The following is a 26807-nucleotide window of genomic DNA, read 5'->3' as shown; positions in this document are numbered from 1 at the left end:
AGCACTGAGATTCCCTGGTTAGTTCAAGCCTGGCACACACTTTGTGACTCTCTGGAATTCGCACCATCATTTCATATTAAATGAGTGTATGAATTTCCCACGTTACGCTGCAGTAGAAGTTACGAGTCCAGATTTGCAGCTGTGAACATCTGTGTTTTTGTCATTTCCAGTCCAACTTGCCAAGGTCATCCTTTGCACTCTTGAAAGTGTAGCTTACAGGCTGTCCTCTTTTTCTGAACCCAGACACATGGCACTGTAAGCAGGCATTTATCATCTTTAAAGTCAAATTGATCTTAAAGGGAAATTTGTAAACACACTCTTAAATCTAAGCTTGTGAGCCTTAGATTTGCAAACTAGAAATTAATTTCTAAGGATCTGGTTTTGAAAAATAGCAATCCTGTAGAATCAAACTGTCCACATAACCCTGGTTGTGATTTAAAGAAAAACATAATTTTAAATGGAAAGGAGAAATTTAAAACCCCTTTAGAGAGCTGGACCTCAGCTTTTTACCAGCTGCCCCCACCCACAAGTTCAGTCCCAGAGGAAATGAGTGTTTTCTTTGTATCTTCTCATATTTGAACAGAAAGAATAAATCACGAACCTCAAAAAATAAATTTGAATAAGTGGGGCAAAAGCTTAAAAACTGAAGCAACTCCCTAGAAAGAGAGCCATAATTCCCTTTCCTGTTGTTTATTTCAGACTTCATAAAACAAATTTAAATAATGCTTTCTCCTTTAAAGAGGAGAGCAAGCCTTGTAACCTGATGCCCAGTTAACTAATTTGGAAGTGAAAATGCGGGTTTTTACAAGCAGGAGGAGTGTGCCTTTCTTTCAAAGCATGTCCATAAATTGTCAGTGGTGTAACCATATATTCTGGGTTGTTTAGGGTCATTGCAGTTCTTTCTCCAAGGTGAAGACTTTTTTTTTAAATAGTTTTATTTTTTTTTTACTTGATAGAGGAAAGTGATCTGTTCTCTGCATTTTAATGGTTCATTCTGTTTATGGTTAACTGTGATTTCATGAAAAGGGACCCTTCAAATTGCATCTTCCTGTTGGAGAGAATTTCTTACAGGTGACCCAGTGGGTCAATTTTACTTCTTTGACATGACCCTTTTAGGCACAAAGGATGATTTTAAAGTAAATATTTGATTACCCTCTTTTTCAACCAGGTAAGACAATTTTGATGTATACAGCTGCACTGGTTTTCGAATTAGTCCTAGTTCAAAGGTTTCCCTTAAACCATCTGTATGACAAATCATCTGAGCAATTCAGTTAATCTTCCCAGTGCTCAAATTACTCTCAAGTAAGACAAGGGATAGTATTAGATCCATGTTTCCCAAAGAGTAGTAGACACATGACTTCGGGTGGTACATGGACTTGGCAGTAGATACTGTTGAACCACAAAATGAGAGATTCACTCCCTTTTAAACTGTATTTCATTCCTTGTGACAGAGTGGTTGAATAATCAAGGGGGAAACAGTAGTTTGGGTGGGCAGGTGTCTCACACCTGTCCAATTCCTACTAGTCTCCCTTTTTAAGTAACAGCCTGAACAATCTCGGTTTCAGGATCTCCCACAAGCAGAAGTAGCCAGCTAAAATCCAACAACGTGGTTTTGTTTTCACTCTAGTTTTATGGCTGCCCTATTTTTCGCAGGTGATATTGCTTTTCCATTTATAGTCATAATCTGCTTTCTTTTTAAGTAAATGTATTCATGTAAAAAAAAAGTGAGTCAGTTTTTAAAACAGTATTAAGTAAACAATAGTTCAGGATAACAGCAAAATTCCCAAGGCATGCATAAATAAAAGAGAGAATGGGAAAGAGCAGATTTGAATATCTTTAATGTCCCTCCCTTAATTCTCTTGAGTTTCTGTGTTGAACAAGAAGGAAAATATCTTATGCAAGTTGATGCATTAACCGAAGCCCAGCGGGCAGCCCTCTCCCTCCCACACACAGGTAAGCACGAGGGGACTTCCTTGCAGTAACAGCGAGCTCTGGACCAACTCCTCAGTCTCACGCCTTTGCTTCCCGTCTCATCTGGGGAGACGGAAGCTATGAACATGTTGACAGCTACTCTAGCTCATTGGCTGGGAGCTCTTTTTTGTGTCAAGGGTTATATACGTAGAGGTCAAAGTATCACAGTTAAGTTGAAGACCCAGATCACTTTGAAAGAAGGAGAAAGCCCCCATCTTAATTAGCACCAAAGCTCTCCCAGGCAATTTGGCTCTCAGTGTGGGGAACAGAGTGGGGCAGTGATGGTAAGGAACAGGTACAGACCATCAGCCTGCCCAAGACTCAGGCTCTGGACTTGGGAGCCTTTACTAAGCTTGTCTGACATCAACAATCTCAAATAGAGACTCACTTGAAATAGCCCCAAGCCTAGGGGTGTTCAAGTGCCAGCCAGGACTGTAAAACCACATGGGGGTGAGTTTAATGAAGAAACTCTGAGGCCTGGGCTTCAGGAATCCTCAGGAGCAAGGGCAACCCTTCAGTGCCATCTGCTGTGTCTGTCCAGGTTCGCTATTGCAACTCCCTGGACGAGGAAGAGAAAAGGGAGCTGAAACTCTTCAGCAACCAGAGGAAACGTGAAAACCTGGGCCGAGGCAATGTCAGACCCTTCCCAGTCACCATGACAGGAGCAATCTGTGAACAGGTAAGTGTGCTGAGGGGTTTTCTCTGGCATCCTTTCCCTCATTCATTCATTCATTCATTCAGCTGTAATTTTATTGAGAAACTGCTTTGTGCCAGACACAGTTGTAGGCCTGGGGAATACAGCCATGAACAAAAGATTTGAAAGCTTGATCTTGCCCTTGTAAGGAGTTACATTCAAGGGAGAAGTCAGACAATAACATAAATAAGAGAAAAAATTAGAGTGAGGAGGGAGTTTTGTGCTGGGAAGGTGTGGTGGTTGCAATTTTCAGTAGAAAATTGAAACGCCCCACAAAGACATGTAGAAACTGAGGGAGTGAGTCATGCAGATAATGGGGCTTGGGGGTGTAAGGGGAGAGCCAGTTCAAAGGCCCTGTGGCAAGAGTATTTCTGTTGTGTATAAGAAACAGCAGGTTGGCCAGGGTGGCAGGGCAGAGGGGATAAGAGAATGATCGATGAAGTCAGATTCCATGAGGGGTATGGAAGCCAGTGGAAGGAGATTGGGAACCATTGGAAGGATTTGAGCAGAAGAATGGCATGATGGATTTCTATTTTAAAATGAATACTTTGGAAAATAGATTTTGCCTGGACCACAGGTCAGCCTCTTTCCCAGGATCATCCCAGGACCAGTGCCATTTAAAGAGGTGGTAAATGGTCATCTCCTTGGGTTTGAAAATTATTTAGCAAAGTGTGTGAAGTCCCCTGCATTTTTTCTAGGACCTCTCAGAGATGAAGGGTCTGCGTTTTTTTTTTTTTTTTTTTTCTGCTACTCTCCTGTAAGAGCTCTGGGCCTGGTGGAGGAGGGTTTCAAGGAAAGCAGGGTAGTAGAGTTTCCATTGTGGCTCATCAGGTTAAGAACCCAACTAGTATCCATGGAGATACAGGTTTAATCCCTGGTCTCATTCCATCATTGGGGATCCATTGTTGCCATGAGCTGTGGTGTAGGCTTGGCAGCTGCAGCTCCAATTCCATTGCTAGCCTGGGAATATCCATGTGCTCCAGGTGTAGCCATAAGAAGACAAAAAAAAGAAAGCAGGGTGGGAATCAAAAGCCTGCTATCAAAAGCCTTCTGGTGCTGATGGTTGGTTTTTTCTGACCTTTCTCTTAGCCCTACTGATAAGAGAGTAGCCCCATCTAAACTCCCCGAAGATGTGTGAACCAGATTGGTGAAGAAATGTGAGATACTACCTGAGGGGAGGAGATAGCATTTGAGAGCCTTGTTTTGAGATATCAGAGAGATAATGTGAGAAGGTTCAGGTAGATGGAATAGAGCTGCTGCTTAACAGGAGAGACAAAGGACTGAGTTTGGCAGTGGCGTCTTGATGCTGATCCCTGAAATGCAGGTGTTTAGAGGTTAAGATGCAAGGTTCTGTGTGCTCAGTTCAGGGTCTCTGCCACTCTCAGGTCGTAGTCCTTGACCAGCCTAGCTAGTTTCCCCAAAGACAAGAGGAAGGGTGGGCATCTCGTGGACAGATGTGAAGAGTGGTATAGAACAGTGATGGGAGTGTGGGGCAGAAAGACATGTTTGGCTCATGCTTCTGCCATATGGCTGTGAGTGACCAAGTTACTTTTCCTCAGTTTTGTCACCTGCAGAATGGGGATAAGAAATGCCTAGGTCATAAAATCATGGTGGGGATAAAAATGGGGTTCTCTGTTGTTAAAATAATCAAGCAAGGGGGCCATTAGATGGGGTGGCTCTCGTGCCTTGGTAACCTATATCAGCAGACCAAAACCTAAGCCAGGCAGGGTGCTGGAATTCAAGAAAAGGAAACAACAATAGCAAGTCGTCAGCAGCCAACCAGCCTTTCCCAAATAAGGGGACTGTGTAACCTTTAGTCACTGAAGTGCTTTTTGCTTTGCTTCTGTGTCTTCTCTATAAAAATCTCTCCCTGGGTACCTGTCCTAGGAGTGCTTCCAGCCACCTTCAGTCTGATGCTTGCTGCCCAATAAGAATCCGTATTGGAGCAAATAAACTAGAAAACTTTAATGTGCCTCGGTTTAGCTTTTAAGAGTATCCCTATCTCAGCTCTACTAACATTATTACAAGTGTTACCACATTATGTAATATAATGTCTTTCTTTTGTCCAGTCTCTCGCATGAATGAGTCCCCAGAGACTATTCCATGAGACCTAGACTTCATTTTCTATGAAGCATTTCAACCCTTCTGATGTCTGTGATGTGGGAAAGGTCTGGCGGTAGCTTTTCTGCCCTTTAGATGTTGCCCGCAAAGCTCTGCCAATTATGCAGGGCCATAGTGCTGCACCCACAGGCTGTGAACTTCAGGGCTGGTGCCATGGTCAGCAGAGGGCCTTCTCCTGGACCCACTTTATTCCTCCCTCAATGACCCTCAGACCATATTTATTTTATCCCATCCCCAACTCTAAGCATACATCATCAGGGATTCTGCCATGTTCCTTACTAGATAGGGGAAGAAACTTTGGAAATGAATGAGAAGATAGGAAAGCAAGAAAGAAGAAACCCTTTCCATAGTCAGGCTTTTGGAGTGGTACTTTTTCAATCAGGACTGTGAAAAAAATCTTAGAGGGAGTTCCCGTCGTGGCGCAGTGGTTAACGAATCCGACTAGGAACCATGAGGTTGCGGGTTCGGTCCCTGCCCTTGCTCAGCAGGTTAACTATCCGGCGTTGCCGTGAGCTGTGGTGTAGGTCACAGACGCGGCTCGGATCCCGCGTTGCTGTGGCTCTGGTGTAGGCTGGTGGCTACAGCTCCGATTAGACGCCTAGCCTGGGAACCTCCATGTGCCGCGGGAGCGGCCCAAAGAAATAGCAAAGACAAAAAAAAAATTTAAAAAAAAAAAAAAAATCTTAGAGGTGGAGTTCCCATTGTGGCTCAGTGGGACACAGTGTCCGTGAGGATGCAGGTTTATTAATGCCTGGCCTCGCTCAATGGGTTAAGGATCCAACGTTGCCACAAGCTGGGGTATAGGTCAAGGATGCAGCTCAGATCCAGTATGGCTGTGGCTGTGGTGTAGGCCAGCAGCTGCAGCTCTGACTCAACCCCTAGCCTGGAAACCTTCATGTGCCACACCTGTGGCCCTAAAAAGAAAAAAAAAAAATGTTAGAGGAAGCAGACCAAAAGCATGCTAGAAAGAGAAGCTAGCTAAAGGTTGGCATGTTTTTATGAACCCCCTCTCCTCCCATCCTAAGTGCAGACCCCACCTCCTCCCAGGGTACCTCCAAGCCCCCCTCCTTCCACCCCTACACTGCACCGCCTCCTTCACCTGATGTTGGACACGGCTGGACCTCTTGAGGGAGTTTGGAGTATCTGAAAAGTAATGAGACCCTCGATAAGCTTGTCTTTTGCTGGCAGAGCTCCCATATGTTATTATGCTAACAGACTTTTTCTTTCTTTCCCACCTTTGTGATCCCTTATTTTCTCTGTGACATGATCTTCGTCTTACTTGTAGGCCCTACGAAAGTAAGGGGAAGGCAAGAAAAACCTGCCTGCCATGTGTGTAAAATGGCTAGCTAGTTTGAAACTAAGTGGTCAGTAACTAGTTTGAAAATAAGTGGTCATAGAGTTCCCGTTGTGGCGCAGCAGAAACAAATCTGACTAGGAACCATGAGGTTGCAGTTTCAATCCTTGGCCTCACTCAGTGGGTTAAGAATCTGGTGTTGCTGTGAGCTGCGGTGTAGGTTGAAGACACGGCTTAGATCCCAAGTTGCTGTGGTTGTGGCATAGGCCGGCAGTTATAGCTCCGATTCGATCCCTCACCAGGAAACCTCCATGTGCCTTGGGTGTAGCCCTAAAAAGAAAAAAAAAAAAAAAGAAAAGAAGTGGTCAGTAACCAGCTAGCAATGCTGGCAATGGCCGTTTATCCTTTGCTCAGGGCACTGAGAGGTGGTAGCTGGTTTTCCCACTGACGTTTCCCTTTGCCTCACAGTGTGGAGGCCAGATCAACGGCGGGGACATCGCTGTGTTCGCGTCACGTGCCGGCCACGGTGTCTGCTGGCACCCACCCTGCTTTATATGCACCGTCTGCAACGAGCTCCTGGTGGATTTGATCTACTTTTACCAAGATGGGAAGATCTACTGTGGCAGGCACCATGCAGAGTGCTTGAAGCCACGCTGTGCAGCCTGTGACGAGGTCAGAGCCTGCTCTGTGGGGCCTGCAGCCCCGCCGTGACCCCTCACTTACATACAGCATAGCCAACACATTGTCCTGTGGTTCCTGCAAGCAGAAAACCATAGGCCACCCCCCTTCTTATATTAACCCTTTTGAGAAAGGGTCTAACACCATCCCTGGTTCTGAGAATGTCTAGGATTATGATTATGGCCTGCTTTACTGAAGGTGACTGTCTCCTAGGCCCCTAGATGGGCAGATGATTTCTAGAGCTGAGAACATTCCCTGTGGCATGCCCCGGCACTAGCTCAGTTCAGAACTCTTTAAAGGGGAAAAACAAACAAACAAACAAAAAAAACAGAGGAGCTCCTGTTGCGGTATGGTGGATTAAGAGCTTGACTAGTATCTTTGAGATATGGGTTCAATCCCTGGCCTCGCTTAGCGGGTTAAAGATCTGACATTGCCACAAGCTATGGTGTAGGTCACACATGCGGCTCTGACCTGGCATTGCTAGGGCTGTGGCCTAGGGCTGTAAGTACAGCTTTGATTCGACCCCTAGCTTGGGAACTTCCACATGCTGCATGTGCAGCCCTAAAAAGAAAAAAAAAAAAAGAGAGAAACATTGTGCAGCTTTAGATTTCAGCCCAAATCCCAGGCAGTATTTATCAGTAATGGTGTATTACTTATCTCAAAATTGTTCTGCTTCCCGAGCTTCCATGGCACAGATTGGTGCAGGAAGAAAGGAAAATGGGGAGCATTACTTGATTCTCCCACAATTTACCAACGTTCTGATGGGGATTCAGGCAGCAATGCTACTCCTTTTGGATACCTCTGCCCCACATTCTAAGAGGTACTTGAATTTGCTTCCCAGGTCAGAAAGCAAACTGGACACAAGGCTCATGCCTGGACTTTTCTCCTAATAGAAGCACACCCAGGTGAAAGATAGAAAACCTGGCTTAGCTTAAAAGACTCAGGCAGAAAGGAGACTGTGTTAAACCTGACTCCTTTTATGGGAGTAACTTGGGGAAAGATTTTGGACAGGGATTTCTTCTGCATGCAATAGGTTTTTGGTTCTTTCTGGACCCTGTAAACAGTAAAGCAGGACCCTATAAACAATACTCCACTTTTTCAGCTAGAGTCCACTGCTACATGTACCTTTCTTCCTTACAAGCTACCAATCAGAGACTCGGTCTTCCCGGAAGAAATTGATCAGCCTTAACTAACATGATTTCTTTCTTTTCTTCTCCTTTTTTTTTTTTTTTTTGTTTATTAGGGTATGGTTGATTTACAATGTTGTGATAATTTCTGCTATACAACAAAGTGGTTCAGTTAGTGATGTTCAAAAAAGACTCTGGGCAGGTAGTTGGTCCAGCTCCAAGATTCTAGGCAGCCACTTTACCTGCCTGCCTCAGTTCCCACATCTGGGAATTGGTGCCTGTAATACTTTCTATTATATAATGGCAAATAGAATAGGATGATGAAAGGGCCTTGAAATTTTTGCTCATTGAGATATAATTCATACAGCATAAGATTTGCCCTTTTAAGGTATACAGTTTGGTGGTTTTTTAGTATATTTCCAAAGTTGGACAATCATTACTACTGCCTAATTCCAGATCATTTTCATCATCATAGAAAGAAACCCCATATCTATTAGCAGCCCCTCCCTACCACTAGCCTCTGGAAACCACTTATCTAGTCTCTGTCTCTAAGAATTTACATATTCTGGACATTTCATATAAGTGAGTTAAGGTAACATATGATCTTTTGTGTCTGGCTTCATTCACTTAGCAAGATGTTTTGCAGTTAATCCGAGTTATAGCAGGTTTTCGTACTTTCCTTTTCATGGCCAAATAATAATCAGTTAGGTGTGTATATCACATTTTGTTTAGCCATTTATTAATTGATGGACATTTAGGTTGTTTCCACTTTTTGACTATTATGAACATGCTGCTACGAACAGTCATATACAAATTGTTGTATGGACTGTATTTTTTGTTCTCTTAAGTATATACCCAGGAGTAGAATTCTTGGGTTATATGGTTATTCTGTGTTTTAACTTTTTGAGGGAACCTAAACCATATTCCAAGGCAGCTACACCATTTTACATCCCCACTGTTAATGAATGAGGATTCCAACTTCTCATGTTCTCTTTAACGCTTAGTATCGTCTGTCTTTTTCATTATAGTTACCTTAATAGGTATGAAGTAACATCACATCATGGTTTTGATTGGCTTTTCTTTAATGGCTTATAATGTTGAGCATTTTTCAACTTATTGGCAATTTGCTTATCTTTTTTTTGGAATAATGTCTAGTCATATCTTTTGCCTATTTTTTTGCTATTTTTTAAATGGGAGATTTTTCTTTTCAGTGTGGTTTTGTAAGGGTTTATATATTTTAGATACTAGTCCCTTATTAGATAAGTTATTTGCAAGTATTTTCTCCCATTTTGTAGTTATTCACTGTGTAGATGTCTCTTGAAACGCAGAAGTTTTTATTTTTGATGAAATCCACCTTATCTATTTTTTTTTTACTTATGCTTTTAGTGCATAACTAAGGAACTATTACCTAATTGCCTGATCCAAGTTCATGAAAATTTACACCTGTATTTCCTTCTAAACATTTTATAGTGGTTTTTTGTTTGTTTTCTCTCTTAGGTCTTAGACCCCTTTTAAGTTAACTTTTATATGTGGTGTGAGGTAGGGGTTCAGATTCATTCTTGTCCATGTGGCTCTTCAGTTTCCCCAACCACATTTGTTGAAAAGACTGTTCCTTCCTCCATCAAATGTCCTTGTCACCCTTGTTAATAATTGGTTGGCCATAAAAATCTGAATTTACTTCTGCCTTGATCACTGCAGTTTATAGTGAGCTCTTAAATATATACTTTGAAATTAAAAAAAAAAAACACCTCTGTCTCAGGGGTCAAAACAAATACCTCTGAGGGTTGGGCAGTTATCATAAATGAAGATGACTCATTTCAAGACAACAGTGAGTGGTGAAAACTATGACAAACTACAGAATTCATCACTCAACTGAAAGCAGCCCCTCTTCTCAGGTATAGCTTATGCTTGCCATGCAGGAATGTGTATCAAATATTGCTAAATACTGTATTTTCAAAAGAGCAACCAGGATTCCAGGTATTTATTTGAGATTTTCTATTTTTAAAAAATATTGTATATAAGTCAAACGGATGTAGCCAAAGTGCCCATGAGCTGTCAATTTTTGGTCCTGCTTTATATTCTTTGGGGTAGGACATTCTTTGTCTTTTTTAAATATGGTTAATCACTGGCCAGGCCAGAATCTGTGTGCTTTTAGGCAAATCTACATGTGGGAACTGATGTAGATATAGACTAAACATATACACTTTTGTTTAATAACCTGTAGGCAAGACCTATTTTCTCCCCTTCTCGTTTGGGGCCCTCATAGCTGTCCTTTAAAGTGCATTCATATGGCTAAGTCTAAAGCACAAACCATTTTGGCTTCCATCTCCAGATCATCTTTGCAGATGAATGCACAGAAGCTGAGGGGCGGCACTGGCACATGAAACACTTCTGCTGCTTCGAGTGTGAGACAGTGCTGGGCGGCCAGCGCTACATCATGAAGGAGGGAAGGCCCTACTGCTGCCACTGCTTCGAGTCCCTGTATGCAGAATATTGCGACACCTGTGCTCAACACATAGGTGAGGCGATGTGTGGTGCTCAGCTTGGTCCTACTGTGACTGGATCTCCTTTGTGTCTGGTGTAGCTGCTATTCCTTTGAATGCAGCTTATACTAGCTTAAGTGCAAAAGCAACTTCCTTGGTACACAGTATCAGAAAAGCTAAGGAGTCAGTTGGTTTCAGGTAAGGATGCATCAAGGGTTCAAACAAAATATGGTGTTTGTTTCTGTTTCTCAGGTCAGCTTGCCTTCTGTTGACATCATTTGTAAGCAAGTTGCCTTCACAATGTAGCCAAGATGACCCCCAAGTTATACTTAGAGCATTTGTGTTCTCTAAGAGGATGAGAGTGTATGTTTTCCAATATCCAAGTCAGGTCCTCCAAATAGCAATGCATAGTACCTTGTTTGGTCGTCTGTTCTAACTTGGAAAGAAAAGAGTAGGAGATTCCCTTTGCTCTTCCTGAGTCCTGGACCCACCTACAAGGTGAGGCTGTTGATGGACAGTTCCACTACCAAGGGGAGGAGGAGGGGACTTAGAGGAAAATATAAGGGGAAAATATAAATAGATACGTCTTCCACAGCCTCCTTGGGAAACCTCAGGGGTCAGCAGAGGGAGGAAGCAAAGCAGTTCTCTTGATAGAAAGAGATAATCAAGGAAACCAAACGGTTTCTGGCATGCATGTCTTAAAAAAAAATCAGCAAAAGCTGACCCAGCCAAAAGCAGAGTGAGAGAACTGCAAATAGCTCAGAAGCTGTAAACTCCCCAAAGAAGTGGCAGATCTGAGATGGTGAAAATCATTTTCCCTTTTCAAGTAACTGATTTGTTCAACCCTTCAACGCTATTCCCGATACTGCTGCCTCTGTAGCTTCTTCATTCAACTTGCCTGTTCTGGCACCTGGAGAGTGAGCTGACCTTTAAATGGAAAAAATAGTTGGAAGCGCATGAATGTCTTTGAGACCGACAGCCTGCTCTTCCTGCGGCTTGTGCAGTTCCAAGAAGTCTGCTCAGAGGCTGCCAGTTTCTTATCTATGGTGGGGAGATGTGGAGATAACCAGTCTGGGAGCCTATCCTGCCACACTTGAAAGATTGTATCAAGAATGGAAAGAAGTGGCCTCATCTCCCTGGTTCATGAGAAGTGACACTGTCACTTGAAAAACTGGCTAGTTAGAATTTCCGTTGTGGCTCAGCAGGTTACAAACCCAACTAGTATCCATGAGGATGCAGATTCCATCCCTGGCCTCGCTCAGTGGGTTAAGGATCTGGCATTGCCACAAGCTGTGGTGTAGGTTGCAGATACGGCTCAGATCTGGTATTGCTGTGGCATAGGCCGGCAGCTGCAGATCCAATTTGACCCCTAGCCTGGGAACCTCCATATGCCATGGGAGCGGCCCAAGAAATAGCAAAAAGACAAAAAAAAAAAAAAATCCCCTAGTCCCGACCCCTAAAAATCTCCCTCTCTCATGGTCTGATGCCTCAGCCAAGTTTCGACAGCTTCCATGTCTCACAGAGGAACAGACAAATTATCCTTTATTCTGAGAGCTAGGAAATGAGGGGGTTGATTTGGATGCCCAGGTGGCTGGACATGTGAGGAAGGGCGGGGGTGGGACGGTGCCAGGGGAAATGGTGCGAGATCCTAACCTAGCCCTGTTCACTCTGGCTTCCAGGTCTGCAGGGAGGTGACTGCCCGGATGAGAGGGGCTTAATGTACAGAAAACCTAACCTATAGCAACGACAGTGTGGCTTGTTAGCATTTCTATTTGTTCTTTCTTTTCCATTGGGGCTTACAAGCCTCTTTAGAAACCACCATTTAGAATTTTCGCTCAGGGATTTGGAAAAGAAAATGTGCCCTCACCACAGCATGTACATCTCAGAAGCTTCCTGTTTTCGTCTGCATCTGTCTTCTTTTAGCTTTGATTGGCATTCCCTTCTCCTTCCCTCTGAAATCCATTAGAAAGGCATCGATGTTTTATCAGAAAGGGGAACCCATGTGGCCTGCAGTATTATCACTGCTGTAATTAAAATACTGCCCCTGATTTTTTTTCTTTTTTCTTTCTTTTTTTTCCCTAAATCCGCCTCTCTTTGTAAAACGTCTTTTTTCTGAGACAGAAAAGAGGTATGCTCTGTATATCATGCATACCACAGTGTCTGGGTACTTTGCTCTGACCGTATTATCCAAATAGTCCATATTTATATAGCCACTCAGAGTGGACCCTGCATCAGGCAGCCGTTGCCAGGGAAACAGTACTTTTGCCTGCTCACGGCAGAGTAAACAGTCCTATAAACAGACCGAGGCTATAACAGCCATAGACACATACACCCTCAGAGAAGTACTTAAAGGGCTTAGAGAGGGAATAAAAAAGGAACGCTTAGATGTGGAACAGCAGAGCCCTTTTCCAGATGTTTAGAGTTCAGGAGCAGTTCAGAGCACCATCTGACATTGCTGATGTTTATCAGGGACCACGTTCCACTGCCTGCTGGGCCACTTTGGAACATGCCTCTCGCTCCACTCTCCCTGCAACACCGGCTTGGCCTTCTGTGAGGCCCCCAGAACTAGGTCCCCCACTGCCACATCTGAGCGTGTTTCCTCTCCGAAGCAAGGAGAAGCAGCTGGTGGAGCACAGGCTGTAGGAACCAGACTTGCTGGGTACCTTAGCAGGGCAGTGGATAAGGCCGCAGCTGCTTGGGCTGCCTTAATGAGTTGGAACTCACTGCGAGGACCCAGGACTGCAAGGATGCCATTGCAATTGCTCGGGGATGGGGCGGGGGGGAGGACCAAGGTTCTGGGAGGGAAGACCAAACCGGCCTCAGTCCTTTCTTGGACAGCATCCAGGTAGCAGCCCTCAGAGCAAAGAGGGAGACTGGCCTCTTTGCTCTAGTAAAAACACAAGAAGAATTAGCAGAGTCTGAGCTCTCTATTCATCTTAACTCGGTGAGTCTTCACAGCAACCCAGTGAAGTAAGGACTACCATTATCCCTGTTTTATCATGGAGAAGACCCAGGCACAGAGACATGAAGCCACTTGCCTAGGGTCACACAGCCCAACAGCAGTGGAGCCCAGCCTGGAACTGAGCTGATGGGCTTCAGTATCTCTACCACCAGCTGGAATGGCATGAAGCTCGGATATGAACCTGTGTTTATCTCAGACCTGATGCCTTACTCTTAACTGCTAGAGAGTCCTGCCTGTGCTGCCAGCCCCTCCCCTTCCCTGTTCAGTAGCCTGGGGGATGGGAGGATGGAGAGGGGATGGGGAGCTCGCTGCCTGGAGTCCTGCCCTTGCCAGGTCTCACTCCTCCCGGGACTGCTGTGCTGAAAGGGAGTCGCTTCAGTATCCCTCTCATCTTGGGGTGGCCTTTGTCCCTCTAAAAACCCTCTCCTGGTCCCCAGGGTCTGACACCTAATTAAAGAGACACTCTGGTTTAGGGAGGAGCTCCTAGGAGAAGAATTTACTTTATACCTTTCTTTCCCTAGGCTCCGGGGACATAATGGGGTGGCCGGGGGCGGGGTGCACAGGAAGAGCCCAGAGAAGCTGCTGTGCCATTTGCTTTTTGTTCTTGCCCTTCTCCCTTTCCCTGTTCCTTGTTCACGGACTCCCTAGACAAGTCTCTGTAGAAGCTATTCCTAGAAAGTCCAGCCTCAGGACTCTCAGCCACCAAAGGCAAAGGTTCTTCCTTTCAGGAAAGAAATTCATGGCTGGACATCAGGAGTCTTGCAAAGGTTCCCTCCTATCCCATGGTCACTGCTGAGTCTGTGTTCTTAGCTTCTTCTTAGGAGCCCCCTATAGCTCCCTCAGTTTAGCAACTGCTATCCAAAAAGAATCTTCTTGTGTTACCACCTTAGCAAGAGTCCCAGATGACTCTCCTTTTGTCACATGCCCACCCCTGGACCTGGTCACTGGGCTAGGAAATACCCAGTGCTGGGCTCAGACACAGCTTTAGCTCCACCCACAACTCATGGCCCAAGGGTGCCAGGGAGATGGTACCCTACAGGGTCATTAAGTCCTATGACTGGAAGAGGGCAGGAGAGATGCTAAGAAACAAAAGTCGGGGCTTTGTGAAGTTCCTGGAAGCAGGTGTCATACAATGATGTAAAGTAGGCACAGCCCTGGCACAGGGAGGAAGTTAAGGATATGCGTGCTTATGGTGGGGTGATGTCTTTGACAAACCATGTGCAAGTTTTTCCTTACCAGGACCTAAGGTCCACTTTTTTTCCATTCCATTAAGCTGCTAGTGATTACTCTTTGGAATGCCATCCACTGGTGATGGGATTCCATTCATTCATCCATTCCACACATGAAGAGCCCCTCCAGGGTGCCAGGCCAAGTTCGCAGAATCTTCATCTGGAACATCACTTGTAGCATTTAACAAATGCAAGTATGTAGTGGCTCAGTGTCAGGCGGTATTCATGCTGTGAAGAAAACACAGCAGGTAAGGGTGGTGAATGATGGACAGTAACTGTTAGGATGGACAGAAAACTTCTCCAGGGAGTTGGCATTTGAGCAGCACCCTAAATAGGGTGAAAAAGATAGTTATCAAGGTCATGGATAGGAGCAGGACTTCCTGGGTATGGATCTCACCTGTGTGTCCAAGTGTTTTACATGAGGCAAGTTATTTAACTTCCTGTGCCTCTACTTTCTCATCTGGAAAATGGGTATAACATTAGAAACCTACCTCACAGAATTGAGAGGTTGAGTTTCCATATATGGAAAGAATGTAAAGCAGTGCTTCTCAAACCTTTGTGTTATTATTACTGTTTATCTGGAGAAACGTGTCCAGGGCAGAAGATTCACAGACAAGCCATTTGAATCTAGTTTCTCTGCACTCAGAACAAGTGAGTTAAGGACCTGACTGGTAGAATCATGGGGTCTGTCATAATAGGACATGGATACTATTTCCATGGGGGCCTGATCATTGGTTTATTGACACTTGATTCTGCTGCACCTGGAACCCCGAGCCAAACCAGGGGCTGTACGTTTCACGTCTTAATGTGATGCCCTAAACAGCTCATAAGCCTCTCCATGTCTCTCTTCTCCCCAGGGATTGACCAAGGTCAAATGACCTATGACGGCCAGCACTGGCATGCCACAGAGACCTGTTTCTGCTGTGCCCACTGCAAGAAATCCCTCTTAGGGAGGCCGTTTCTCCCAAAACAAGGCCAGATATTCTGCTCTCGGGCCTGCAGCGCCGGGGAGGACCCCAATGGCTCTGACTCCTCTGATTCGGCCTTCCAGAACGCCAGGGCCAAGGAGTCAAGGCGCAGCGCCAAAATTGGCAAGAACAAAGGCAAGACGGAGGAGCCCATGCTGAACCAGCACAGCCAGCTGCAGGTGAGTTCAAACCGACTGTCAGCCGATGTGGACCCCCTGTCGCTGCAGATGGACCTGCTCAGCCTGTCCAGCCAGACGCCCAGCCTCAACCGGGACCCCATCTGGAGGAGCCGGGATGAGCCGTATCATTACGGGAACAAGATGGAACAGAACCAGTCGCAGAGCCCATTGCAGCTCCTGAGCCAGTGCAACATCAGAACTGCCTATAGTCCTGGGGGGCAGGGGGCCGGGGCCCAGCCTGACCTGTGGGCCAAGCACTTCAGCAACCCCAAAAGGAGCTCATCGCTGGCCATGAAGGGGCACGGTGGCAGCTTCATCAAGGAATGCAGAGAGGACTATTACCCAGCCAGGCTGAGATCCCAGGAGAGCTACAGCGATATGTCCAGCCAGAGCTTCAGCGAAACCCGAGGCAGCATCCAAGTCCCCAAATACGAGGAGGAAGAAGAGGAGGAGGAAGGGGGCCTGTCCGCTCAGCAGTGCCGGACCCGCCATCCGATCAGTTCGCTAAAGTACACAGAGGACATGACGCCTACAGAGCAGACCCCTCGGGGCTCCATGGAATCGCTGGCCCTGTCAAACACAACAGGTAGGTTCTTTTTACTTGGGGCATAGAGAGGGAGCGGGATTTTAGCGTTGTGCCTGCCATGTGCCCTGCTCCACCAGGTTGTTGAGGAAAGTGAACTCAATGCTTCAGTGACTTCTGTCTTTGACTGGATTCCCTCTACAAAGAGCCCATGATGTATTGAGGACATGCTCCCAAGAAAGAGGAGTGAGAGGAAGAGCTTCTGTCGTAGTTCAGTGGAAATGAATCTGACTAGGAACCATGAGGTTGCGGGTTTGATCCCTGGCCTCACTCAGTGGGGTTAGGATCTGGCGTTGCCCTGAGCTGTGATGTAGGTTGCAGATTCGGCTCGGATCTGGCGTTGCTGTGGCCCTAGAAAGGAAGAAAAGGAAGGAAGGAAGGAAGGAAGGAAAGAAAGAGAAAGAGTGAAAGAGACAGGACAGGTTGAGGGGAGGAGCCAAATGAAGAAAGATGTCTGGCCTGGAGTCTAGCTTCAGCCTGAGCCCAGAAGTGTCTCTGGAGGGTAAGTTATACACCCCATGGTCAGTTCCTTCTCAGAACAACAGGGCTGCCATTTTGCACCACCATGTCAGTCAGTCATTGGCTTTGAGCTGCTGGAGAGCAACTTAGGGATGAGGATGTGAATGTGGGCATGCAGCAGGACAGCTCCTGTCACCAAAGGCAACATTCAAGAGACGGGGCAGCTGTGCACTCAAGGGGGTACTCATAAAGTGGGGTACTGCTTGGGGCATCAAAGCATCCATGACAGCTTCCGTGGCTGTCCTCAAGCCCAATCTATTATTAAGGAGCTGGTTTGAATATGTAGATAAAGACAAAATAAATGTGGATAGGCAAGAAGGCAGGCAGGCTGAGGAGGACCAAAGTACAGGGACAGACAGACAGACATTCCATTGCCTGCTCCTTCCATTTATTCAGCTGGTTCATGTATGTGTGAAGACAACATCAGTGTTCTCTAAGACGGCACTTCTAAGCTGTGATCTGAGGATCAGGGCTGGTCACAGTCCATCGTGGGATAAGTACTGAAATTGACAGTGTTAGACACTCTAAGAGCAGTTTGACTTTGCTGCAACATCCAAGGGCATGTTCCCTGGGCTTCTCTCCTTGGTCTGGGTGCAGACCAGTGTGTGGTAGAGCTGCCGGTGGCACGTGCAGGGTCTCAGTCATGCTCACATGGGTCACATATCAGGCCACAGTGGATTGAAAATAAAGGAACTGGTCCTTCCCTACCAGGATAGCTTGAGAAATGCTGCTCTAAGATGCACCAGGCATCTCTGCCCCTTGTGGGCAGGACAACACGGAGGGAAACACAGGTCTCCCCCTCAGAACAGGGATCCCAGAGGCATGTGTCTATCAGGGTGGAGATTGTGACAATCTTGTGCATGTCAGCCCTTTCTGGAGGGACAGACGCCACTCTGTTCCAGCTGGTCATTGCCACTTGCAGGAATGTTTATCCATCTAAGCGGACTATATCGCTCTTGCCATGTGCCAGACCTTGTTCTAAGCACTTTAATAGTCACTCAGTTAAATCATCACAACCCTTTGAAAGAGGTAGACTCTTAAAATTCTCATTTCAGAGTCCAAGAAACTGAAGCACAGAGAGGTTGTAGGTCTTGCCCGAAGTGGCCCAGCTTTTAAAAGCAGGGATTGGAACCTCAGCATGTGGCCCAAGAGGAGTGCTCTTATTCACACCAGGCTGCCCACCTAATCTGAGCTTCATGCCGTCAAATCTTCCAGTCTTTCCATAGAAGTTAAAAATGTGGATGTCTTTAAAATGTGAAACCTATTGAAATTCTCTGCAAGGCCAGCAGAACTTGTCTTTGAGTCGTAGGATAACTCTATGGTGTGTTTTTAGCTTTCATCCCCCTCTGATGCTTTCACAGCTGTGTTCTCTTTTGTCCTAGAGGACAAATAGCAGATACCCTCACCCCCATGTTTCAGATAAAAAAAAAATGAGGCCTCGGTGACTAAGCACCTTGCCTAATGTCAGAGAAGTGAGCGAACTAGCGCGGAGTGAAGACTGCCTGGCTTCCAGCCCAGTTTGTGCTATTCTCGAAAGATTTATATGCTATAATTACTTAAGAGGCTAGGAGATAAATATGTAATTCAGTCTCTGAAGCCAAGTTCGACCAAGCTAGACCACCTGCCTGAGAATCATTGGCTGCTTGATTAAAACATAGACTCCAGGGCCTCCCCAAGACCCAGTGTATCAGACCCTGTAGAGGTGGGGCCCAGGAACCTGCATTTTTACCAGCTCACAGCTGGCACTGATGCAGCCATTGTCTGAGAGCAGTTTCTCCATTTGTCCATTCAGGCTTTATTGTCCCCGCCCTATAACTTAAGAGAAAATCAGGAGATCTTTGGTTTGGGAAGGTTGGAAAGGCCTTTGAAGAACATGCAGTCTACAGTCCTAAGTAAGAGGCAGGTCATTTATCAGCATTTTCCACAGATCCTTGAGCAGCATAGCAACAAAACGCCCTCTGTCTCTGAAATTTTTGGAGAACAGCCCTGAACCAGGTCTGATAGAGCTGAGAAAAATTGCTTAGGTCATGAAAATTCCCTTGTAGCACAGAGGATTAAGGATCCAGTGTTGCCACAACTGTGGCACAGGTTCAATCCCTGGCCCAGAAACTTCCACATGCCATGGGTGTGGCCACACACATGCAAAAATTTGTTCAGATTATCCCTAACATGGTAGCCACAAGCCACGTGGGACTATTGAAATTTGAGTTAATTGAAATGAAGTGAATTAAAAATTTCAGACCCTCAGCTGCACGAGCTACATATCATGTGCTCAATAGCCACGAACTGATTTTTCAATTTCATTTCATTTTTATCAGTTTCATTTTCAAGGGCCATGTATAACTGGAGGCCACCCTGTTGGACAGCACAGGTGAAGAAAGTGAGCCATTAGGATGGGCATGGTTCAACCCCATTTGTTAGTCTCTTTGAAAGTTCTGCCATCAGTCCTGGTTTTTCAAATTCTCATCTAATTGATAATTTGGTGTACAGATTCTGGAGTTATAGTCCTGAGGTTCAAATCCAGCCTTATCAGGTAGGAGCTGTGTGACCTTGAACAACTGGATTAAATTCTGTAAGGTTCAATGTCCTCCTCTGTGGAATTTGGGGAATAATAGTACTTCCTTTGTAGGACTTTTGTAAGATGAGAATATACTTATGCTTGTTAATACAGTCTTTGACACACATGACTCTCTCTTATAGTTACTGGATACTTTTTATTATTATTATTATATCTCTTTCATCCCCAAACTGGTGCATAGTTTTAGACTCTAGGAATGTTTTGGCTTCTGGCATCTCCCAGCATCCAGCTGCTGTGCAGGTTTGCATTTTTAGGTTTGAAGCTGCTCCCGTGGGCTCCTCTCTTTTCTAACCAGGATGAGAAGAGCGTGAGAAACAGGGGACTGAAGAAATCCATTCTGTGCTCCTATGTTTCCATGGGTCTGTCAGACACATCAGTGTGGAAGGGGGATTGTAGCTAATATGTGTAGCATGCTTCATTATTCGACTCTGGAGCAGACCCTAAAATAAGCCTATCACATCCTACGCCAAACACATACACATCAAGAATATGGTGTTGACTAGACTTGGAGAGTCGGTCTGTTTGCTGCCAACCCTCACTGTTGCATTTGAATTTTGCTAGAAAATTCAGTAGCCTTTTGAGAAGGTAGAATTCTGAACTATCTGTGCATCTTTAAACCATTAGAATCCCAGTCTGTGAATAAAGGTGTATGTCCCAAAAGGCTTAGCACTCCTTTGATCCTTCAGCAAAAGCTCGATTTTGGGATAATGGATTTTTTTTTTCTATTTCTTGGTCAATAACTTATGTTATTGACTAAGTCTACAGTGTTTGATATAGCGTGAAGCATGATCATTCTGTGGGCAGCATTTTTCCTTAGAAGAAATCTGGAAAACCAGGTAGCCCCCATGGCTCGCCAGCGGCAGATCTGGGCTTGGACACTTGTCGTTTGGTTTAGAAGTGGGTGTGTACCATCCCTTCTCCTTGGCAAACACAGTCTGTCCCTTCTGCTCACACAGTGTGAGTCAGGTGGGCACAGTCACCATTTACACCCCCACTGTGTGGAGTCTTGCAGAAGCTCTTTAACGCTGCCATTGCCTAAAAATGCCTCTGAAGCAGCTTGCAGCCTGGAGATCATATTAGAAATAGGAAAAACAAAATCGACAACAACTAACATTTTGGGGTGTTTATCATGTACTAGGTATAGTTGTAAGCAATTTACAGTAACTAGTTCACAGCATCCCTGCGAGGTAAATAACAACTATGCTTCCCATTTTAGAGATGACCTAGTGAGACAGAGGCTAAGTAGCCCAAGGCCATGCCTCCTGGAAGTGGAGAAGCAGGATTCACCCTTGGGCTCCCTGGTCCAGAGCCTGTGTCCTTGACTAATGTGCCATGGCAGAAGTGGAGGATGATGGTGATGATAAAGATGATAATCATAGTAGACCAATGACTATGACGTGACATGGTAATGACAATTAATTAATTACCATATCTTCAGATCCTTAGAACACCCCCCAAGAGACAAGTCTGATGATTACACCCATTTTACAGATGTGTATACTAAAGACCATAGATGTCATGACCTCCCCACAGTCCCCATTGACAGCCAGGACCTGAACCCGGGCTCTTAACCCCTCTGATCTGCATCTTCACCAGAGGGGTTGCTTTCACAGTCAGGAGATTTTTCAGGAGATTTTTCCCTATCTAAAGGAACCAGGATTCCTTTTCCTGTTGCAGCCCATTTGTTGATGTGTCTGTCAGGCTCAGGCAGGGCTAGAGGGAAGCTTGAGAGCTCAAGTGTCCAGTGAGAACTGGATGGCAGAGGCCGAGGCAGCAGTCTGAAGTGATGTGCTTGGGTCCAGGGTGGGAAAGGCAAAGGGGATACGTACAGTCTAGCACCCGGACAGGAGGTGCTGATGGGGAGGAGACCCAGGCTGTAGAGCAGGTTGGGGTCTGAGTTCACATCACACTGGGCTGGGTGTAGAACAGAGCTGGAGTTGGGATGGTTGGCTCAGGCAGAGGCCACATCAGAGGACAGCTGGAGACTGTCAGCTGGCCCCCAGGAAAGGGCCATCTCTACAGTGATAAGACTGGGAATAAGGCTGTGCCTTGAGGATCAACCAGGTTCTATAAGGAGTGATTGTGTCAGGGAGCACTGGGACCTATAGAAGGAAATGAAGAGGTGGATGAAGGTGAGGACAAGGGAAAAGATGGGTTCTGTTCATTTGTTCATTTGCTCAGTCCTTCCTTCCTTCAGCCGGGACGTGTGAGTCATAGCAGAATGAAGGAGAGCATGGGCTATAGGCCAGTCTGCCAGTTGGAAATTGGACTCTGTGGTTTAATACCTGTGTGACCTTGGGCAACTGGCTTTTCTGTGCCTCACTGTCCTCATCTTTCCAATGGAATGACAATAGCACCTTGTACAATTATTGTGGGAATTAAATGTTTAATTCCTGTAAAGAATTTAGGACAGTGCCTGACACCCTCTAAATTATTATCAGAGATTACTCTTAGTAGGTGCAGTGGCCTGTGCAAGGTGCCAGGGATACAATGCTGAGCTAAAGTAGACACAGGCCTTGACTTATTGCACCTCACAGTCTGGTGGAATTTAATACATAGTAACCATGGTACAATGTGAAACTGCATCAGAGGTAACTGTGGGGCTAGGAGGTTTACAAAGACGGCTGTAGCTAAGTCAGGGAGGTCAGATGGGGCATCCTGAAAAAATGCTGAGGGATAAGGGGGATGGAGCTTTCCAGGTAGCAAGAGCAGCATGTGCAAAGGCCCCGTGGTAGGAATGTATGTCAAATATAAAGAGCCAAAAGAAGGACCTGCAGGTAGGTGAAGCACAGAGACTCATAAGACTAGGAAAGAAAGCAACAGGGGATCAGGCTGGTGTGGAACCATTTTGGATATTTTAAGGTTTGGACCTATCCACTAAGGACAGTGGAAAGCCCTTGAAGTTTCAGGCCACTGGGGAGGGAACATGCCATGATCAGGTCTGCATTTTGAAAAGATGGCTCCGGCTGCTGTGTGGGGAATTGATTGGAAGGAGACAAGTGCTGACCCAGTGAGACCTATAAGGAGGCAAGCCAGGACTGTGCAGCCAGGGTAAGAGGTGAAGGTGGCAGCCCTGATGGTGTCAGCAGAGCAAAAACAGAACTAAGAGGACGCCTGTGATAGTGACCTATGAGAGGAAATGGGCAGAGCTTTCCAGTGCCCTGGGGAAAAAGGCCTGTGAGACAGAGGAGGATCAATTTGACAACGTAAAAATGGATCAAAGTTTGCTTACTCTGTGACTTTTGACCCACACCAGCATCCGCTGAAAGTACATTTGTCACTGGCCTGGATATGCAGAGACACAGCAGGCGAAGAAGTCTGAAAGGCTTCCTGCCACTCTGATCAGTGTTGCACCATTGTAGCATGTCCACGCCTTTATTATTTTTCTTATTGAAGTATGTATAGCTGATTTACAATATTATATTAGTTTCAGGTGTACAACATAGTGATTCAGTATTTTTATAGATTGTACTCCATTTAAAGTTATTCCAATATAATGGCTGTATTTCCCTGTGCTGTACAATATACCCCTGTTGTTTATCTATTTTATACCTAGTATGTCCATTTCTTTAACACACATCACCAACACACCTTGACAGGGGAAGCTTGGTTGCAAAACACTAGGATGTATTGATTGCTAGGGAGTAAGGAGAAAACATCAGTGTGAGGATCTGAAGTAACAACCGGCACAGCTCAGTTGATCAAGAATATATGAAATGTTTTTTAATCCTCATAATGTGAAACATTTTTTATATTTGGTTTGAGGCAGGAACGTTTCTGCTGTTCTTCTGCATAACTTGGGCAATCCACCCTCTAACCTATATTCTTTATTTAAATGGTTGGGTAAAACATCTTAACCAGCTGGCACCTATTACCTGAGGGGATGCCCCCCAGACATGCTCATAAATCACACAGCCTGGATCTTTCTAATCCTTTCTTCCACTGGGGAAGATGTTCAGCCCAGTCTGGAATTAGAGATTTGAAAACCTAGAACTCATCTTGCATCCAATCGTTGGTCAGGACCTACTTAGAAAATGCATAGGGATGGTGTTTGTTCACAGCAATTACAGAACTCTTGTTTGCAAGCATCAGAATCCCAGCTCCAAAGGGTATAAACAAACAAGATTTTGTTTTTAATCAGGTAACCTCAAAGTTCACAGATTTTTGGTTTCAGGTACAGCTGGATCCAGGTGAGTAAATGATGTCATCAGGACTCAGCTGCTTTTCTCTCAGTTCTTATTTCTTCCACATTGGCTTCATTCTCAGGTACCTCTTTCCAGGGGCAGCAGGGAGAGCTCTAAGCAGCTCCAGTCTAACATCTGTTAGCATCAAGTGAAGGGGGATGGAAACTGATTGTTTTTTAGTAGTGAAAGTCCCAGAATTGAGTCCCATTTGCCTGACTTAGGTCACCTCACAGTTGTTAAACTAACTCCTGTGACCAGGGGTGGCCAAGCCTGAGTCACATGTCCCTCCCAGGGATCTAGGCCATGAGGTCAATCAAAACTGCAGGGACTGAGAATGAAGATTGAGACATTCTCAAAGGGAAATCAAGGTAGTCTTTTCAAAGGAAGAAGGCTTGTGCTGCAGGAAGATACAACCCACTGGTGTCTGCTTCTGAACTGAAGATATCATACCCATCTGGGGCTGACCCACACCCCGCTCCCAGTCTGGTCCCTTCCTCCAAAAACCCCAGCATTTGAACTTGACATCACATATCTATTATGTATGGGCAGCCATGTTTTTTTCTGGAAGCAAAGCTTTGGTCTTTGGGGCATGTCCCTGTGGTGATGCTATTGTGAAGGTTTAGGGCTAGCAAGATGGATTGGAGGGGCAGGTTGGATAGTACCCAACTCTCTTGCTCAGAGTTTACGATGTGATTCCGACATACCTCCTGACTGGTCTCATAGGGTGCCTTTCTCTGTGCTTCACAAGGAAGCCATGCCCTCCTGTTGGCATTTCACGGCTCTGATCCAGGCTCACAGACCAGGGGCCAGATGAAAACCAGAGTGAAAGTCATGGGAGAATCTCTTTGTTTGCTATTTATCTTTGTGCATCAATGTTTTGGTGTGTGGGGAGGTAGAGGACTTTGTCAGAGCCAAAGGTGACAGACAAGGAGTCGTAGTCAGATGGGACAGAGCCCAGCCTGCAATAGCTGGTACAGCCCTGCTCCCTGTCATGGTTTCACTGACATTTTCTGGGTCCAGAGAAACTTCTCCAATGTCCTCGTTTTTAATAACCATTCAGGAGGCTTATTTATAACCTCCTTGGGCCTGAGAAGTCAGTTATGCTGAGAGTAAGTAACCATGGTTGCTGACAGGAGAGAAAAGATCATTGATTTTATTCATTTTATCACTGAAAAGACAAAGCTGGAAAAATGGGTCTAGGCCAGGGGAGGTGGTGGGCTTTTCAGACTGGTACAAGATTTTACATAGTGGGTTTTTAAATAATGAGCATGCATTTATCTCAGAACCTTTGAATTTGGGAATCTCCTATAAGGAAATGAGATAGCTCTCATCCACTGAGTTTTGAAACTCAGATTTTTAAAATTTATTTTTTTAAATATTGACAGCATAGTGTAGAAAGAGAAAAATTGAGAAAAAAAGATAAAGATGGGGAAAAAAGTATCCCAACTCCCACCATTTGATGAGTGCTAATATTTGGGTGAATTTTCCAGTTTCCCCCTGTATACTGGCACATCCTTTTTTCTGAGTTGTAAACATGCTGAATATTTTGTGTCCTGTATATCTTCATTTGCATTCCATTATCAGCTTATTTTCAGAGCTTTTGTACCTATCATTTTTAATGGCTGCATTAATATTCAGTTGATGTTACCACATCCCTGAAATTGAACATTCAGGCAGTTTGCAAAGAGATTTTTCTTTTTTTTGAAACTGATTTTTCTTTAAATCTTGATATATATATATATTTTAATTTCCATCAACAAAACTTACCATTTTTGACCCCCTCTTTTCTTAACATAAGTCTTCTATATAGTTTGGCTGAGTGGCTAGCCAGATCCTTGACCTTCTCCACTTTGTCCACTTGGGAACGCATTTAGCATCTCTTCCAAAAGTTCTAGTGGCAGCGGGAGGCCTATCGGCAATGCTATGCTGACCATCACCTGTCTTTTAACCACCCCTCTTCAAGCTGTACGTGAAGTGTCTCCCAGAGCACTGGAGAATGAATGTGATTGAAACCCACGTCCTAATATGAGCCATAGTGAACCAGCTTTTCAGACTGTATTTCTCCATGTAGTCAACCATCCACTCCATCAATTAGAGTCATCCAGGGACCACGTACCTTATATTCATCCAGGATGTTTGTCAATAATGCAAATTCTTGGGCCCCATCCCAGACTGACAAACAGAATCTCTCAGGGCTCAGCCCTGGGCTCAGGTTTTCTAACAAAAGACCTGAGAGAACTGTCAAAACTGCTAAGTTTTAATAGATGCAAACTGTTGCCTTTGGATCGGATAAGCAATGAGATCCTGCTGTATAGCACTGGGAACTATATCTATTTACTTATCATGGAGCATGATAATGTGAGAAAAAAGAATGTATACATGTATGTGTGACTGGGTCACCTTGTTGTACAGTAGAAAATTTCCAGAACACTATAAACTAGCTATAATGGAAAAAAATAAAAATCACTTAAAAAAAATTAAAAAAAACTGCTAAGGTTGAGGACCACAGAGCTAGAGATGGGCAGACTCCTCATCATGTTACCTGAGTGATAAATTATACTTACCATCTCGTCTGTGGCTGCAAAGTTCATCTATCCCACACCACCCTTTTGTATCTCCTCCTAGCTCTGAGCCTAGCCTCCTGTTTAGACAAGAGAAAAATTAAATTATGCTTCTTCTGAAAAGTTCCGAAGATGTCCATGACATCAGTCAGGTAGCACTTGGTTCAGTAAATAGTTACGGACTATTTAATGAGTTACGGACACATAATATTATATTAAACATATGGATGGGACATTCCTTAATTATATAGTATGAATTCAAGGTGAGAGGGGTTAATACTTGCGAAGTGGTTTTGGTAGTGTCACTGGATACAGCAGAAAAGGTGGACAAATAAAACACTCTGATCTTCACATAGAGCCTGTTTCAGAGCTAAATGTTAAAAATAGAAAGGCTGAGAAACCAAAGTTTCCTAAGAATTTGAGGCTGGTTTGTTTGTTGGTATGTTTTGCCTTGAATAATGTTAATCAGCCCTCCTCAATTTTTTACCCAGCATCACCTCAAGAATACCCAGGTAGCTATCTGTGTGTGTGTGTGTGTGTGTTTTCTGAGCCCTGTCCCGCCAGGCTGCTCTCCCATCCAGCCCTTCCAAATCAAAACCAGACCAGGACATGTTTCTGGAAGGCAGCTGTCACAAATCAAACTGAGCAAGCAGTCAGGGCACCATCCAGGAGATAA

General features: G+C 45.0%; 1 protein-coding gene across 5 annotated transcripts in view; it reads left to right on the top strand.

Annotated features, from left to right (window-relative positions):
- The window catches only part of PRICKLE2 (prickle planar cell polarity protein 2), a 347924-nt gene that overhangs the window by 289251 nt on the left and 31866 nt on the right, over positions 1-26807 (top strand). For all 5 annotated transcript variants that reach the window (XM_021069189.1, XM_021069188.1, XM_021069190.1 and 2 more), the window contains 4 exons: positions 2513-2650; positions 6549-6752; positions 10218-10404; positions 15417-16292. In XM_021069189.1, the coding sequence (XP_020924848.1) occupies positions 2513-2650; positions 6549-6752; positions 10218-10404; positions 15417-16292 (1405 nt within the window). The remainder of the gene's footprint in view (positions 1-2512; positions 2651-6548; positions 6753-10217; positions 10405-15416; positions 16293-26807) is intronic.

The sequence above is a fragment of the Sus scrofa genome, chromosome 13, assembly GCF_000003025.6.
Source record: "Sus scrofa isolate TJ Tabasco breed Duroc chromosome 13, Sscrofa11.1, whole genome shotgun sequence".
In the NCBI taxonomy this organism is placed as follows: Eukaryota; Metazoa; Chordata; class Mammalia; order Artiodactyla; family Suidae; genus Sus; species Sus scrofa.
The sequence above is the reverse complement of the archived record's forward strand: the minus strand, read 5'-3'. Positions and strand labels throughout refer to the sequence as shown.